Source organism: Mauremys reevesii, linkage group 25 (genome assembly GCF_016161935.1).
Source record: "Mauremys reevesii isolate NIE-2019 linkage group 25, ASM1616193v1, whole genome shotgun sequence".
In the NCBI taxonomy this organism is placed as follows: Eukaryota; Metazoa; Chordata; order Testudines; family Geoemydidae; genus Mauremys; species Mauremys reevesii.
Window position 1 is genome coordinate 21551304 of NC_052647.1, and position 16902 is coordinate 21568205.

General features: G+C 64.2%; 1 protein-coding gene across 2 annotated transcripts in view; it reads right to left on the reverse strand.

Moving 5' to 3' along the window:
• ITGA5 (integrin subunit alpha 5) overlaps positions 1–16902 on the reverse strand; it is a 54971-nt gene that overhangs the window by 13742 nt on the left and 24327 nt on the right. For both annotated transcript variants that reach the window (XM_039514583.1, XM_039514582.1), the window contains exons 6-19: positions 16778–16823; positions 16321–16446; positions 15122–15166; positions 14311–14354; positions 12924–12980; positions 11823–11875; positions 8894–9102; positions 7513–7704; positions 6167–6212; positions 5443–5550; positions 3011–3066; positions 1916–2070; positions 1518–1655; positions 430–497 (exon numbers count right to left, since the gene is read on the reverse strand). In XM_039514583.1, the coding sequence (XP_039370517.1) occupies positions 430–497; positions 1518–1655; positions 1916–2070; positions 3011–3066; positions 5443–5550; positions 6167–6212; positions 7513–7704; positions 8894–9102; positions 11823–11875; positions 12924–12980; positions 14311–14354; positions 15122–15166; positions 16321–16446; positions 16778–16823 (1343 nt within the window). The remainder of the gene's footprint in view (positions 1–429; positions 498–1517; positions 1656–1915; positions 2071–3010; positions 3067–5442; positions 5551–6166; positions 6213–7512; positions 7705–8893; positions 9103–11822; positions 11876–12923; positions 12981–14310; positions 14355–15121; positions 15167–16320; positions 16447–16777; positions 16824–16902) is intronic.

Genomic DNA, 16902 nt, shown 5'->3' on the forward strand with positions numbered 1-16902 from the left:
GGAGGCTAGGGATGTAACCCAGGAGCCCAAGCTCCCAGCCTGTAGAAGTGATGCGATGCGTGGGGGGGCCCCATGTGTCCCCCCCCGATTTCTTCCAGGGTTTGCCAGCCAGGCCACTTCCCTTTGAGGAAGCTTCTGGAGCTGGTGAGCTGCAAGCTGTGGCCGGAGGGAGCAGCAAACAGCTGGGAGCTGCAGGGAGGGGCCACTAGGCTTTGGGTGAGGGGCGGGGGTGACTCAAGTTATTGGGGGGCGGAACCTTTAACTTGTGCCCTGCCATCAGCAGGCACCAGTTGTCTCTGCCAGCCAGCACCACTAGACCCCCACCCCCAGTGCAGGGCTGCTGCTCACAGCTCACCCCATGCTCTGGGCTGGTCACTGCAGAGGCCCCCCGGCATTGCCCTTGCCCGAGGCGCCTCCCGCCAGCCTTACCCAAAGACGTCGAGCTGCAGGTCGGGGACGCAGATATTGTCCTCGCCACAGTCCAGCTGGATCTGGGCCTGGGGGTCAGAGAGAAGGGGTGGGGGTCGGTGTGAGCAGCCCTCCAACCTGTGTCCCTTGGTCAGGGGAGATATACCTACCTCACAGAGCTGGAAGGGACCCCGAAAGGTCAGCGAGTCCAGCCCCCTGCCTTCACTAGCAGGACCAAGCACTGATTTTGCCCCAGATCCCTAAGTGGCCCCCTCAAGGACTGAACTCACAACCCTGGGTTTAGCAGGCCAATGCTCAAACCACTGAGCTATCCCTCCCCTGCTGCCTTTATAGTGACAGCAGCCTCCATGCCCCAGGACTGCTCTCCCCCCGCCGACCGAGGTGGCACAGGGTGAACCCCAGAGCGTGGTGCAGACCACGGAGCTGCTCAGCTTAGCACTCCAAGCCCTGCCCCAGTGCTCTGCTCCTCAGCTCCTGGGGCATGGGGCTGGGGGGGCGGGGAACAGCACAGCCAGCCAGGGCCCCACAGAGAGCTGGGGGACCACAAAGCCAAGACCCCTGGTGCGCACACATGGGGAACGTCCTGGGCACCATCACTTCCACTAGTGCATCAGGCTCCTGATCAGGGGGTGGGGATGGCAGTGCTGGCGGCAGGGTATGTGTGTGTCCATTTCTGCCTGCCCTACCCCCAGTGCCAGGGCCAGTCGGAGACAGACCAGGGTGGGAAGCACTTGGGCGCTGATTTGCGGGCTCCAAAGGGGGGTGCTAAGGAGCCTGCAACCTGGGGAGAGGCACCTTCTCGCGGTGAGATTGGCTCCACGGGACCTCCCAAGGGCACAGTGGCAGAAAAGCCCCTGCAAAATGACCCTGGGGGCCCCAATTTGATCCCTCCCTCCCAGGGCCTGGCCCTGCAGACAAAGCCAGGCTGGCAACCCAGCTCTGAGATCCAAGCTGGGGCTCCCCTACCCCTGGCCAGGCCCTGCCACCATGCCAGCCTCCCGCAGGGAGCCCTCAGCACCCGCCACAGAGGAGCCCGGGCAGTGCGGCGCCAGCCCCTAGTCTCCCCCCGTCCCCCACCCCTCCCGCACCTTCCGCTCGATGTAGCTCTTGGTGAGGTAGTTGAGGATGGGCTGCAGCCCATGGGCGTCTGCCGGGGCCCGCGGGTCCAGGCCGAAGCTCAGCGCCACGTGGATGGAGGACAGCTTGTCGCGGAACTCCGACTCATTCTGGGGAGAGAAGAGAGTGCTATGGGGCAGCACGGACTGGTGCTGGCCGGGACCCCCGGGCACCCCACTGCCATGGCACCTGGCCAGCGCAGACCTTCCGTGGCCGTGAGAGCTCGGGGCAGTGTGGGGGGGTCTGCCAGCCTCCCCAGCGAGCCCCCTGTACCCGCCTCACGGGCGAGGGCTGGCTCTGCGCCCCCTGGGGATCAGGTGGGTCACCCCAGTGCCGGGCTGCGGCTCTCGGCTGGGCTGGCCCCACTTACCCGGAGGTAGATTTTCATCTCCCTGCACTTCTCCAGGGCGCCGTTGTGCACCTGGATGGTCTGCGCCAGGTGGGGCTGGCGGGAGTGCAGGAACAGCGCCCGCTTGACGGCCCCCTTCTGCTTCAGGTGGTCCAGGTGCAGCTCCACAGTGAACCCTGTCGGGGGGGAGGCCAGGGTGAGTGGAAAGCCCAGGGGCCAGGGCAGCGCTGCAGTCACGGCTCCAGGCCTTGACAGCACCCCGCTAATTCCCCCTCCCCCCCGCTTCACAGAGGCACCAGCTAGCCTCAGAAGGGAGCCCTTCATCCACCACTGACATGCAGCCAGCTCTGGGGCGGGGCTCAGCAGCTGTTTAACAGCGCATAGCAACCTTACAAAGCATTTTGGAAGTAAAGATGAATCCTGTGTCTCACTGGAATTAAGGGGAATTTAGAGGCAGAAAGAAATTACCCAAGTTTGAACTGAACGAGGACACAGGTCACCAAACAGGTCACCCCGACCATACGAAAACAAGTCAGGGCATCTTTAATACCCACAAACAGCCAGGACCTCAGTGTTACATCTCATCTGAAACACAGCCGTGTCCCCAAGTGCCACACTGGGGTCAGCATCAACGGTGTAGGGAGAGCGCCCCCTGTTGAGCCCCGACCCCACTCTCTGCAGCACAGCGCCCCACCACCGTGCTGGGATACTGGTTCAGAAATCAATCAGATAATAAATGACTGACAGTGAGTTATCAGCACTTCATGGACAGCGACAAACTGACCTCCAGCCCCCCAGGGAAAGTGGGTACGTGACCTGCGCCAAGGGAGCAGAACAGCTGAGTGTAGGATCAGTGCCTCAACCGTGAAGCCACCTGTCCTTAGGGGGACAAGTGCCCCCTACTGGCTCACCCACAGCAGTATGCGCTGCCCCCTGGGTTCCCACCCACGCCCTGACCTTGCTTCGCTCACCTACCCCACAGTAGGATGGACACGTCCCCACGGGCTCCCCCGTGCCCCGGGACAGTGAGACTCCCCAGACCAGGGGATTCTGGGAAGATCAGAGGCAGCACCGGGCTCCCGGCTGCTCTGACCGGCGCCTGAGCTCGCTACTCACCGATGGAGTCAGGCACGTGCTTCCCCGAGGCGTTGAGGCAGAAGCTCAGGTTTATGCTGCCGAGACGGGAGAGAGAGAGAGAGACATGCAATGAGCGTGGGGCAGGCCAACACCTGGCAGGGCCCTGCCAGACCCAGCGCAGGGGCAGAGCTGACCCACCCTGGGGGCAACGGCGCGGGAGCCTGCACGGACCCAGCAACTCACTGTCAGTGTAGATGGTCAGTGGCAGAGCCAGGAGCAGGACATAGGAGTCCTGACCCCAAGTCCCATGCTCTGCCCTCCCCTTAGTTACCCACCCCTCTGGGAAGGTGGGGGGAGAGAGATGCCCTCCCCATGGTGCAACAGGGAAACTGAGGCACAGAGCAGGGAACTGATCCAGCCAGAGTCACTGGCAGGGCTGGGAATGGGCATGGGGGCTATGGCCACAAGCTGTGCTCCTACCAGACCTGGGCTGCCCAAAGGGGAGAGCCAGGGGCGGCTCTAGCAATTTCGCCGCCCCAAGCATGGCGGCACGCCACGGGGCGCGCTCTGCCGGTCGCCTGGCCCGCAGCTCCGGTGGACCTCCTGCAGACGTGCCTGCGGATGCTCCACCGAAGCCACGGGACCAGCGGACCCTCCGCAGGCACGTCTGCGGGAGGTCCACCGGAGCCGCCTGCCGCCCTCCCGGCGACCGACAGAGCGCCCCCCGCGGCGTGCTGCCCCAAGCACGTGCTTGGCGTGCTGGGGCCTGGAGCCGCCCCTGGGGAGAGCCCTGGAGCCCTGAACCCAGACCCTGGGATCTTCAGTTACCCCAGAGCCAGTGACAGCTCCAGGGCTGCGGCCTCCCAGTGGGCCCCACCCGCTTCCAAACAGCCCTTAGATTCCAGCCCCCCCATGGAGTTACTGGCCTCTCCCTACACCCGCTTCCAGCTCCACATGGAGTTACTGGCCTATCCCTACACCCACTTCCAGCCCCCCATGGAGTTACTGGCCTATCCCTACACCCGCTTCCAGCCCCACATGGAGTTACTGACCTCTCCCTACACCCGCTTCCAGCCCCCCCCATGGAGTTACTGACCTCTCCCTACACCCGCTTCCAGCCCCCCCCATGGAGTTACTGGCCTCTCCCTACACCCACTTCCAGCCCCACATGGAGTTACTGGCCTCTCCCCTTGGAGTTACTGGCCTATCCCTACACCCGCTTCCAGCCCCACATGGAGTTACTGGCCTCTCCCTACACCCGCTTCCAGCCCCCCCATGGAGTTACTGGCCTATCCCTACACCCGCTTCCAGCCCCACATGGAGTTACTGGCCTCTCCCTACACCCACTTCCAGCCCCCCATGGAGTTACTGGCCTATCCCTACACCCGCTTCCAGCCCCCCCTGGAGTAACTGACCTCTCCCTACACCCGTTTCCAGCCCCCCATGGAGTTACTGACCTGTCCCTATCTTGGACCCTGCCCTCAGTGCAGCTGTGAGCGGCTACCACCAGCAAGCTCCAGTTAATAGTTAACACCAAGGCAAGCAAACCCCGGGAGGTGGGAGCAAGATCATAATCAGAGCGAGGGGATTCTTCAGGTCAAACGCTTCCCAGGGTGCGGGGGTGGGGGGCTGCTACAGCACAGAGGGGTCTCAGGAGCAGCACCTGACCGGCCCCTTGAGGCCTTCCTGCCGCCCCACCCCTTGTCATGCTGACTTCCTCCCCACCCCCAGTGCTGATCCCCCTCCGCCCCACCCCAGTACCTGAAGCTGCCTCCCCCTAGCCGCCCGGCCCGCAGCCCGGGTTCCTGGCGGGACAGCCAGTCTCCCAGCTCCCTCCAGCCGGCTGCAAGAGCCTCACAATCGCTCATTCATGGAAGGGGAGGGCAGGCGGCCACCAGCCCCTGTTGCTGAGCAACGGATAAATAGCTTGTTATAAACAAACCCCCAGCAGCCCCGGGCCACATTAACACCCCCCCCCAGCCCCCTGGAGTGAGACCAACGAGCCGCAGGGGGCAATTCACACACGCCACAACCAGCTACATGGGGTTACACCCGGGGGGGTTGGGGGGGTTGTCCCCAGAGCTGAGTTCATTGGCAGCGTTTCAGTGAGCCCAGCTCCAGCAGTTGAGTTCATAAAAAAGGCTAAAAGCAGACGCTATTCGCCCGCCACCCGCTTAGCTCCTCTGACGGGGCTGGGGCCGTTTGCCGGATTCTCGTGCACGGTACGCACAGGGAATGCTCCCCCCCCGCCACCCCAAGCTGCAGTGCAGCCACCTCTGGGGTGGGATGCAGCAGCTATTTAACCACAGACGCGGCTGTGCAGGACAAGAAGAGAAGAACCCAACAGCCAGTCACCTCAGCCGGGCCTCACAGCCAGGCCAGCTGCGTCAGAAGCCTATGGAAGCGGCGCTTGTTCGGACGGAGGCCCTGAGCCCCGGCAGGGCAGGTCTCGAAGGGGGCGCGTTACCTACCAGGCCACGTGGGTGTCGGTGCCCTCCAGCGTGCAGGATCGCTCTTCAGGGTTGAACATGGCGGGGAAAATGTTGAGGGAGGCGCTGGCGTAGACGATGGGGCGGCCTCTGTGTGGGGCGGCAGGGGCCAGGAACGACAGGGAAGATGGTCACATGCTACATTCCCAGCCTGGAGGGACCGAAGCAGGGTCGGGACTGGGCTGACCCCAAAGGGGTGGCGGGAAATGGGGCCAGTGAGCTCGGACGCTGCCTCTTCTGCCGGCAGAGGGGCTGGCTCCCCGGCTGGCTTCAATCAGCCCCATGCTTCTATGGGGCTGGGCCATTCACACCAAAGAGGATCTGGCCCCAGATTGCTCCAGTTCAGCCAGGAATCCTCCAGAGCAGCCGCTTCCCCTCCCCACCATGGCCAAAGCGATGCCAGCCAGGAGCCGGGGATGCCCGTGGCTCAGGCTGGCTCCCATGCCATCCCCCAATGTTACTGACACTCTAGCAAATGAACTCCAAGCTGGCTGGAGAGGACCGCCGCTTGGGTAACCTCCAGCCGGGGGCAGGGGCAGACGCTCAGGTGGGCACAGGGCCCCGGTGGGCTGGGGCAGCGGTGCCTTTAGATTCCCACAACCCGTGGCTGAGGGCAAGCCTGGCATTGCTGACCCATGCGGTGTGGGCTCCCGGAACCGGCCCCCAAATCCCCAGGGAAGAGCCCACAGAGAGGAACAGCGCCTACCGGTACACCACGGCCGTGTCCACTCCGAATGCGCCCACAATCAGGTCTGCAAGGCAAACACACACACAGATGAGCTGGACCCCGCGGCAGGACAACACCCCTAGGAGTCAGAGCTCACAGAGAAGGGGAAGCAGCATATGGGCAGGGCTCCATCAGTGCTGTGCATCCCCTGTGCCAGGGGAGCGAGCAGGAGCTCACTGCTAGGGGGACGGTAGATGTGCACCAGAGGGGAGCTAACAGGGAGTCACTGCCAGGGGGAGCAAGCAGGGAGCTCGCTGCCAGGGGGACGGGACAGGGTCTGCTCCAGGGGGAGCGAGCAGGGAGCTCGCTGCTAGGGGGACGGGATGGGTCTGCTCCAGGAGGAGCGAGCAGGGAGCTCGCTGCCAGGGGGACGGGGCGGGGTCTGCTCCAGGGGGAGCGAGCAGGGAGCTCGCTGCCAGAGGGACGGGGCGGGGTCTGCTCCAGGGGGAGCGAGCAGGGAGCTCGCTGCCAGAGGGACGGGGCGGGGTCTGCTCCAGGGGGAGCGAGCAGGGAGCTCACTGCCAGGGGGATGGGATGGGGTCTGCTCCAGGGGAAGCGAGCAGGGAGCTCGCTGCCAGGGGGATGGGGTGGGGTCTGCACGAGGCGGAGCGAGCAGGGAGCTCGCTGCCAGGGGGACGGGACAGGGTCTGCTCCAGGGGGAGCAAGCAGGGAGCTCGCTGCCAGGGGGACGGGGCGGGGTCTGCTCTAGGGGGAGCGAGCAGGGAGCTCGCTGCCAGGGGGACGGGGCGGGGTCTGCTCCAGGGGGAGCGAGCAGGGAGCTCGCTGCCAGGGGGGTGGGAGGAAGGGGGGCAGGTGAGTGGCAGGTTATCCCACGGCACTCAGCACCATCCCAACTGGCACTAAGCTATCCCGCAGCACCTCAGCCTGGCCCAGGGGCCCACCCAGGCTGCGCCAGCCCAGCAGATGTCGAGTGGATTCTCTCCCCTTGGGGGAGCCGGGCATCGCATCCCAGCAGGAGGCGCTAGAAGCAGCACTCGTCCCAGATGCACACTGAGTGCTAGAACTGGGGGAGGGGAGGGTGCAGGAGGCAAGAACAGGGAGCCCAGAGGCAACCCGGGATGGAGAGACAGACAGGCTGGCAAGGGAATGGAGCCTGCCAGGAACAGCGCCTCCTCTTGGAGACAGGGAGCAGTGCAGCCTCCAAGCAGCCCGCTCAGGCACTGGGCACGACCTGTGCTCAGAGCCATGATGCTGGCCGTGTCTCCCGGGGACCAGGTGGCTGACACCCCACCCCCCGTGGGCACTTGGGAGGGCCAGGCAGTCACAGGGGGTGGTACCAAGTCTCGCCCGGAACCAGCCCTCACCTGGGTAGCCATTTCCGTCCAGGTCCTTGGCTCCACGGAGAGCGAACCCAAAGAAGTCGGGCGAGCGGCTGTGCGGCCAGTGCCCCTGCAGGACCTGGGAGGGCTTGGCGTTCACCCCGCCTGCCTGGCCGTTGTACACGTACACCGTGCCCTGCTGCGCGTCCTCGCCGAAGGGAGCCCCGATGCCAATGTCTGGGGGAAGGCAAACATCAAGGTCACCCTGGAAGAGCCAGACCCCGCTCCCGTCCGTCGCCCCCAGCAGCAGGGAAACAGGCCCAGGGGTTCACGGCTGGGAAAGACACCAGCCACCAGGAGCCAAGCTCATCCGCGGAGCCGTCCCTTTCAATCCTGGGCAGCAAGGGCTGCAGGGACCGACCCTTCCCCTGGCTTCTATCTCACACGCCTGCCCTCCCCGAGGTGGGCGAGGGCCGCTGGGTCTCCACAGAGCACTGAGGCTTCCACAAGGCTGAGACCCGGGGGACCCTGAACAGCTGGCTGGGGAGGGACTTCCGTTCGCCACAGACCAGACCTAGCTCCCAGCCTGGCCCCCAGGTGGGGGGCGGCTCAGGGGCACGGCAGGGGCAGTGGAACAGCTCAGTGTGTGATAAGCAGCTTTTCAACCCGTAGCCTCCTGGAAGCGCAGGGCTGGAAGGGACCTCGCTAGGTCGCCTAGGCCAGTGCCCGGCACTCACGGCAGGGCTGCGTAAGAACTAGACCACCCCTGACAGCTGCTTGTCTAAGGTGGGCCAGGAAGCCCCTGTACTCAGAGCAACGGCACCTGGAGGCCGGCCCCTGCCACGTCCCGCGCGGCTCAGCCCAGCAGCGTCTCCTTTCCAGGCTAGCGGGCACCAGGCACCCGGATTCCTGTACATTCGTAGCCTAGCAGAGCAGGCCGGCCACGCCGAGGTGCCCACTCCCATCCCATCCCTCACACGGGGCGAGCAGCCCCTTCAGGGCCTAACAACATGAACCCCCAGCATCAGCTGCAACGTGTGGCTGATGCTCCAACACCAATGGGGGCCTGCAAAGGATTCTGAGGTTAGCAGGACTGTGTCCCCGCCACAAGCAGCTGCTGCCCCCCCCCCTTCCCAAGGGGCTTGGCATTCAGGCCCCTGCGTCTGCACTTGCATTTACGATTTTCCCTGAGCTATTTTTGCCTCTGGTAGCTACTGACGGGGCTGAAATAGCAGGAGAGTTGGTAATTCCACCCTGCAGGGGGCATGTCATCCCAGAAGCCAGACCCTGCACGCTCTGGCTCCAGCGCCGGGCCCCTGAGGCGTGGCAGGGGGTGGTCAAACGAAACCGGCGCACACGCCTCGCTTAACTCCTACGTCGGCTGCAGCCAGCAGGGGGCGACAATCACACACACGTGGGCGCTCACCGTTATAGCCATCCTGATCCAGGTCTCCCAGCGGGGCGATGGTGCTCCCAAACCGGCCGAACTCCTGGTGCCCGGTCAGCACCATGGAGGCATTGGGCTCCATGCCGTGGGGCTGCTGCAGGTAGATGTAGACTCTGCCCACCTCCTGCACCCGCCCGTCCTCCGTCTTCTCCATGAACAGCGGGGCGCCCACCAGCAGGTCGTCCAGGCTTCGGGTGGAGGGGAAGGAGAGAGAGAGAGAGACCGGGGGCTTAGAATCTGGGCTCGTGCTGGAGCAGTCGACAGGCCCAGAGGGGCACCGAGGGCTCCCAAGCTAGTGGGTAACTCGCCCTTCCACCACATGTTCAGCCGGGGGCCACATTCACAGCACATGGATGGTTGGTGGTGCTGCTCCAGCAGCTGGCTCGTCCACAGCCCTGTTCCTGGCCCTGGGCGGAGAGGAGCCTGGGTGTGCGTGGGGGTTTGGAGAGTGAGCCCGCCTCGCACTCGCCTCCTGCCCCAAAGGCTGAGCCTGGCTCCCCCTCTGGGCCTCGCCACCTGCTGCGACCCCACATGCTAGAGCAGGAAGCCAGGCCCAGCCCCATGGGAGAGGAGCTGCCACTGTGGGGTGCACTCACTCGCCTACAATCCCTCCCCCCATACCAGGCCCACGAGCCACCTAGAACCTCCCTCCCCCTGGCCCCAACTCACCCCGTGTCAGGAGCGACAGGGACATGACTGGAGCCCAGGAGTCCTGACGCTCCACAAGACTCCTGCTCCAAGACTCCTGCTCCAGGGTTCTGGTCCCAGCTCTGGGAGGGGGACCAGAGCTGGGACCAGAACCCTGGAGCCCTGATTTCCCAGTGCCCACTTGGGCAAGGTGTCATTTGCCCCAGGGCTTGCCACCTACACGCTGGAGAACCCGAACAGCTGTTTGCTATAAAGCCTCTTACCCTGACAGCTGGGAAGAAAGCTTTTTTTTTTAATCTGTGTCGTGTTAACTCTGAAACCTAAGGACGGCTACTTAATGTGAGTTTTTAAAGCTCTTCCACAGCCAGTTAACACTCGCAGGAGAGGACAGAGAGGGCCATCTGGCCCCACAGGGTATGTCTACATTGCAATTAACACCCATGGCTGGCCTGTGCCAGCTGGCTCAGGCTAAGGGGCTGTTTCATTGCCGGTTAGACCCTGGGGTTCGGGCTGGAGCCTGGGCTCTAGGGCCCTGCAAGGTGGGAGGGTCCCAGCACTAGTGAAACAGCCCCTTAGCCTGAGACAGCGGCAGGGGCAGTTATCGGACTGCAGTGCAGACACACCCACAGTCATTGCCAGGGGTGAACCGAGGCTGCAGCCCAGCAGGGAGACGTCTGCAACCCCAATCCCCCGTCACACACGGTGCTAACCTGCTGGCAGGCTCGGCCTAGGCAGAACAGGCCACAGAGCCCCGGCTGAGCTCCCTGCTCCCCCATGGGGCTGGGGAGAAGCCGACCCCCTGGCTCCAGCGCTGCCACTCGGCTCTATCCCCTTCACCTAGTGAAACCCAGGGGCTAGGATCCGCTGGGGCTCCTGTAGCCTTGAGTGTGTAAGCACAGAGGGCGTGTGCATAGGTGTGTGAGGGAGGGTGTGGGGGGGTGCGTATGTGCACACGCAGAGGGATGAGTTGTGTGTGTGTGGGGGGGTGAACACGCAGGGGTATGATTTGGGTGGGGCTGCTCATGAGCAGAGTGTGTGTGTTTGAATCAGATCTGGGCCTGCAGTCAACCACTTCCTCAGAGGGGAGAGGAACTGCCACTTCCACCCACCCACACCCCAGGCCCCACTTCCGCCCCCACCCACACACACCCTGGGCGCCACTCCCACCCACACACCCCCCGGTCCTGCTCCCACCCGCACACCCTCTGGCCCCCACTCCCACACAGCCCCCCAGCACCTGCTCCCACCCACACACCCCCTGGCCCCAACTCCTGCCCACACACACCCTGGGCCCCACTCCCACACAGCCCCCCGGCCCCGCTCCCGCCCACAGCCCCCCACAGGCCCCCGCGCACACACCCTCCAGGCCCTGCTCCCACCCACACACCCCCTGGCCCCCACTCCCATGCAGCCCCCCAGGCCCCCGCTCACACCCCCCTCCAGGCCTTGCTCCCGCCCACACACTCCCTGGCTCCCGCTCCCACACAGCCCCCCGGAACCTGCTCCCACCCACACACCCCCTGGCCCCTGCTCCCACACAGCCCCCTGGAATCTGCTCCCGCCCACTCCCCCCCAGCCCCAACTCCTGGCCACAGACACCCTGGGCCCCGCTCCCATGCAGCCCCCCAGGCCCCAGCTCACACACCCCTCCAGGCCCTGCTCCCGCCCACACACTCCCTGGGCCCCACTCCCACACAGCCCCCGGGCCCTGCTCCTGGCCACACACACCCTGGCCCCCACTCCCATGCAGCCCCCCAGGCCCCAGCTCACACACCGTTCCAGGCCCTGCTCCCGCCCACACACTCTCTGGCTCCCACTCCCACACAACCCCCCCAGGCCCGCAGCAGCCCCGGCAGTGACTGTATGGCCATGGTGGGGGTGGGGGAGAGGATGTCTCTCAGCTGGCCACATCTTGCAATGAAGCGGAAGGGTTTTGGGGGTGGAGGGGGTTCTCCCAGTGTGTGACCCAGAATGTGTGTGTGTCTGGGGGAACTGGGCTCAGGGATGCTGCTCTGTCCCATCCCCTACGACAGGGGATGCTGGTGGGTCAGCGGGCTCCAGGCCCTGCCCCCCCATTCCATGCACTACACAGGCCCCCATGTGCCTCCCCTCCCCCACACACTGCTATGCCTCCGATGCCGGACCCCCGCCCCCTCAACACAGCCCAGACCTTCCCTGCTTGACCCAACTGCCCCCCTTAATCTGTCGAACCCCCAGTAACGGCACCAACACATCCCGGCTAGCAGGACCCTGCACTCACCCATCACTGTTCACGTCAGCAGCAGCCACCGCGTAGCCGAAGTAGGCTGCCATCTGTGGGGGGGAGAAAGGGAGCGCCGGGTTTGGCAATGAGGCTGCAGATTCCCGATGAATTCTCTCCCCACCCCCCGCCCTGCCCCAAGTGGGGAAACCTCCCAGGGCGGGGCCCACATGAGAGGCTGGAGGCCAGGAGCTCCCTCCAGTTGGGCCTAGCCATGGGCTGGTCCCTGCTCTGCAGCAGGCGGGGTGAAGCAGGGGCTCCGGGCTGATTCCCCGTGGTGAGCAGGGGGCTGGGGCAGGGAGCTGGTGCTGAGCCCCTTGGCCTGAGACAGGGACGCTGCCAGGATGACAAAGTGATTTTCAAAACTTCCCTTTCTAGTCCCCCACCCCCCTCAAGGGGACAAATTCCCTCCCAGTGTTGGTGCAGACACCCCGAGCCTGCGGGGACCCAATGCCGCACGGCGCCAGCTCCCCATCTCATCCCCAGCTGCTAAGGGCCATACAAAGGGCCAGGGCCCAGCTGCTGCAGTCAGTATCGCTGCCCCGAGTTCTGCCCCTTTGCAGCCAGGGATGCAGCCAAAGTCACCCCTCTGCAGAGGCAGCTGATGCTGCTGGGGCCGTGGGGGCCACCAGCCCGGGGAGAGTGCTCCCGAGACCATCTTTCTATTAACACGCCGCCCACGCACCAAGACAGCAACGGGCCCCTCGCCGGCTGGCTCGGGTGGCATGTCTGCTGTTCTCGGGCACTGGCACAAATGCTGGGGAAGGGGCTTTTTCCCATGCTGCAGGAGATTATTCACCCTCCTCCCCTCGCTGACAGGTTATTTCCAACACAGGAAGCACTTCTAGCACCCCCATGGTGCTACCCAGGGGCCCTCTGGGTCAGTGACACATGGTCCGGGTAAGGGCCGTGCCCCTCCCCCTGGGAAGAGCTAGCAGCTCCCACCCAGCAAGTGGCCTAGCGGGCATCACCTGTCACCCACTGCCCATGGGGCTCGTTCGATCCCTCGGGGTGGCCTTGTTCCAAAGCCCTGCTCAGACGACAGAAGAGCCCCTGCCAAGCACATGGACCTGGCCTAGGTGGCTGGTGCATCCTGCTCACCTGCTCTCCAGAGAAGTTATACAGGGACTTCATGTCTGATCCATTCAGGACAGTGACCTAGCAAGAGAAAACCCAGGTCACAGCTTGGCTGCCGAGTCCCCGTCCCAAGCCCGCGGTGCAGAACTGCTCTGACCGGGACTCACTCCCGTCCCAGCCCCCAGGCGGTTTCTATTCGCTTCCTCCGGACAGTTCTGGCCCAGGCGGCCCCTGCTCACTCCATTGCTCTGCTGACCCAGAGCCCAGCTGGGGGATCTCACCTGGTGTTTGCAACTTCGTCAGGTAGAAAATCCAATTCCCACTTCTCTGGCACCTCCTCTCTGAGGGGCTCTACGGGCGATGCCCACAGCAGCGAAGCGCCCTCCCCATGTTATAGATGGGAAACCACGTCAGAGAGGAGTCCTGAGCTCTCATCCCCACCCCCACTCTAACCACTAGACCCCACTCCCGCCAGAGCAGAGAGCAGAATCCAGGGTGCTCAGTCCCATTTGTCCTGTCATCTTTAAGCCATGGGAGTCTGGGGAGGGGCAGGACTCGGGAGCTGCTTGGGCAGTCACTCTGCCGCACAGCAGGATTCCCGGGCAGGTCACAGAAAGGGCCTGTGATGTCGACAGAGCGGGTGATGGGGTCACATGCGTGGGAGTGACCACAAAGCCCTGGGTGGGCCGGGCCGCTACTTCCTCAGCGCCATCTCCACCCTCCCTTTCTTCACCCCCTGGCCTCGGCTCAGGCTTCGCCCAGTCACAGTATGTTTATGCTGCACTCGTGGCTGCCAGGCCAGCTGACCCGTTTAACTGTGGGGCAGACCTCAGGGCTTGGGCTGGCACCCAGGCTCTAGGACCCAGTGAGGTGGGAGGGCTCAGCATCTACCCCACAAGTAAAGAGCCCCTTAGTCTGAGTCAGCCGGCCCGGCCGGCCCCGGGTGGTTAATCGCAGTGTAGACGTGCCCTCCGCCCTGCCCAGGGCAGTGTGTTAGTTACTATGGAAATGACCGAATCAGCAGGATTGTGGGGCTTAGCAAGGTCCATGCTTATATCGTGGGCCCCGCCCTGCTCCACCATCCTGCAAGCAAGGGCGGCTGACATGAGCCCCGCCCTGCTGACACCCTTTTGGGGGGGTGGGGCAAAGCCAAGCTGGTTAGAGCAGGGGTAGGAGAATGGGGCGAAACCATCCACGTCTGGGGGGTGCAGCAGCACTGGGAGCCACAGCCCGAGCCAGCCTGGTGCAAGGGGCTCCCAGGGCAGACGGAGGGAGGGCCCAGTCTAGCAGAGATGTAGTTGGAATAGAAGAGACCTGGAGCACTTGGGTGCAGCCAGGCAGAGAGACGGGGGACTCCCCTGGCCCCCAGGGGAGGAACCCCCCCCCCCATTGCCCCAGCTCAGGATCTTACGTAGCCGTAGGTCAGGTTTCCCTTGGGAACGCCAGCCACAAAGTCTGCAAAGGAGCAAAGAGATGCGGGTCCGTTAGCTCTGGGAGGATCCCTAGGGGCAGCTCAGCCTGAGGGATGCTGGGGTGGGATGGAGAACACAGACAAAGACAGGCCAGCACCCCAGGCAGGTGTGACCCTGGGCTGTCCAGCGCCACATCCCAGGGTAAAGCAGTTCACCCACATGGGAGGCGAGGTGTGGGGGGGAGAATTCTAGAGCCCAAACTCCTGCCCCGGCCCAGCCGGGGTTCAAATCTGCACAGAGTCCAACGATCCATCCGCCACCCTGCACCCACTGGTGGCTAGTTCACTGTCTCAGTGCGGGAGGACTGGCAGATCGAACCAGAGCCCTGGACCCCAGCCCCCCAAAGCTCAGCTATCCGGCTATTTCTCACGTAACATGGGGTGAGCATGTCATAGCGGCTGGCCCACCAGGGTAACAGCCTACCCGGCTGCTCTGAGGGCAGGGCCCTGGAGGTGCTGGGTTCGAACCCCACCCAGGGCGGCATGTTATGCTCATTTCTGCCATTTACGCTGGGCCCAGCCCAGCCGGGCCCCACGGTGGGAGCCAGCCTGCCCTGTGCAGCTTCCTAGCCCGGCTGGCTAGACCCAGGAGCGTCAGCTCAGCCTCCTCCATAGCAACTGCTTCTTCAGAGCACCTGGGCTCCAACCAGCACTTGTTCTGACTCTGCCACGTCAATGGGGGCAGAACTTGGGGGGGCCTTCAGCATTTACTCTCCCTTCCCCCCCTCCAGAGAGCCCAGAATGGCAGTACCTTCAGTGGAATCCCCGCTGAACTCACCGACGGCCACAGAATACCCTGCATGGGGAGAGGAGCAGAGGGGTTTGGCTCCGGCACCACTCAGCCCCTGGCCCTTCTGTCCCCACTGTTTTGGTTAGGCCCTATATCAACACTGGGCAGGAGGAGCTGGCTTCTCAGTGACAGGCTGATGGATTAAAAGGGAACCACACAGAAACATTCCTCAGCTGCTTTGCTCTGCCCCGGAGAGGGGTTAGTTCCTGGCTGACGGGGCACTGGCTGACGGGGTCGGGGGCTCCGAGACCTTGGAAAGCCTCAGTCCCTCTCCGTGCCTCACTCACCCATCTGCGCCAAGGCATAGGCCGAGTCTGCACTAGAGGAGCTCCCCAGAGCCTTCCCTTAGTTACTGTCTGTGAAGCGCCAGGGAGCAGCAGGGGGCTGGGGGACAGGGACTGGTATCTAGTGGTTGGATCGGGGTGGGGCTGGGAGTCAGGACTCCTGGGTTCTATCCTCAGCTCTGGGAGAGGAGTGGTGTCCAGTGGTTGGACCAGGGTGGGGCTGGGAGTCAGGACTCCTGGGTTCTATCCTCAGCTCTGGGAGAGGAGTGGTGTCCAGTGGTTGGACCAGGGTGGGGCTGATAGTCAGGACTCCTGGGTTCTATTGCCAGTTCTGGGCGGGGAGTAGGATCTAGTGGTTGGAGCTGTGGGAGGTGCTGGGAGGCAGGACTCCCGGGTTCTATTCCTGACTTTGTTGCGTGTCCGTGGGAGTAGTACAGCTTCCATTTCCCCAGCTATAAACAGCCCCCCCATGAGGAATACCCCTGCCCCATCTCCCCCACCCACGGCAGGTGTCACCATGTACCCCTGTGGGTGGGGCACTCGGCGAGTGAGACTGGCTTTGGGAACGTCTCTCCGTTTGGTACTGGGGAGCAGCACTCGAGTCTCAGCCCCTGAAGCTGGCAGCATGGCCAGGTGCAGTGCCTATGCCCAGGCCTGGGGAGCAGGCCCAGTTCCCCCTGTCTTCCCCGCCTGAGACTGCCCAGGAACCTGCAGTGAGGCGCCTCGGTCTGCTGGGAGCTGGGCCAAGACCCCCAGCTCGCTTCCCACAGGCCCCTAGACGGGGTAACCCGCCAAATACTGGGGGCCCTCGCTCTACAGTCAGCCATCCCCCGCCCCACCCAGAGGGTACCTTCCCCCATCAGCCGGGGCACTCACCCAGATAGCTGTCGTCATAGACGGGAGCGGCCTGGCGTGTCTGCAGCTGCCCCTGGGTGCCCAGGATTAAATAATCGGGGTAATAGGCCTCCTTGATCTGCTCCTGGGTAGCTGAGATCACCTGGCCTGTGGGGAGATGGGGCGGGCGGCTGAGAGTGCAGCACTGGGCCTGGGGGGGATGGGACAGGGGAAGGAGTGGTACCCCAGGGAGGGGTAGAACAGGGAAGAGATGGGGAGAGCAGTAGCTGGGGGTGGGGGGAGGGGAAAGACGGTGCGGGAGGGCAGTAGCAGGGGGAGGGGAAAGATGGTGGGGGAGGGTAGTAGCAGGGGGAGGGGGAAATGGTGGGGGAGGGTAGTAGCTGGGGGTGGGGGAGGGGAAAGACGGTGCGGGAGGGCAGTAGCAGGGGGAGGGGAAAGATAGTGGGGGAGGGCAGTGGCAGGGGGTGGGGGCACTCACCTTGCCAGAAATAGCTTCCAGGGCCTCCCAGCAGCACTCGCCCCGTCTGCAGAGCAAAGAGCCCAGTCAGAGCCACAAGGCGAGATCCTGCCTGGGAGTCGGGGGGCGGGGGAGAGACTATCCCC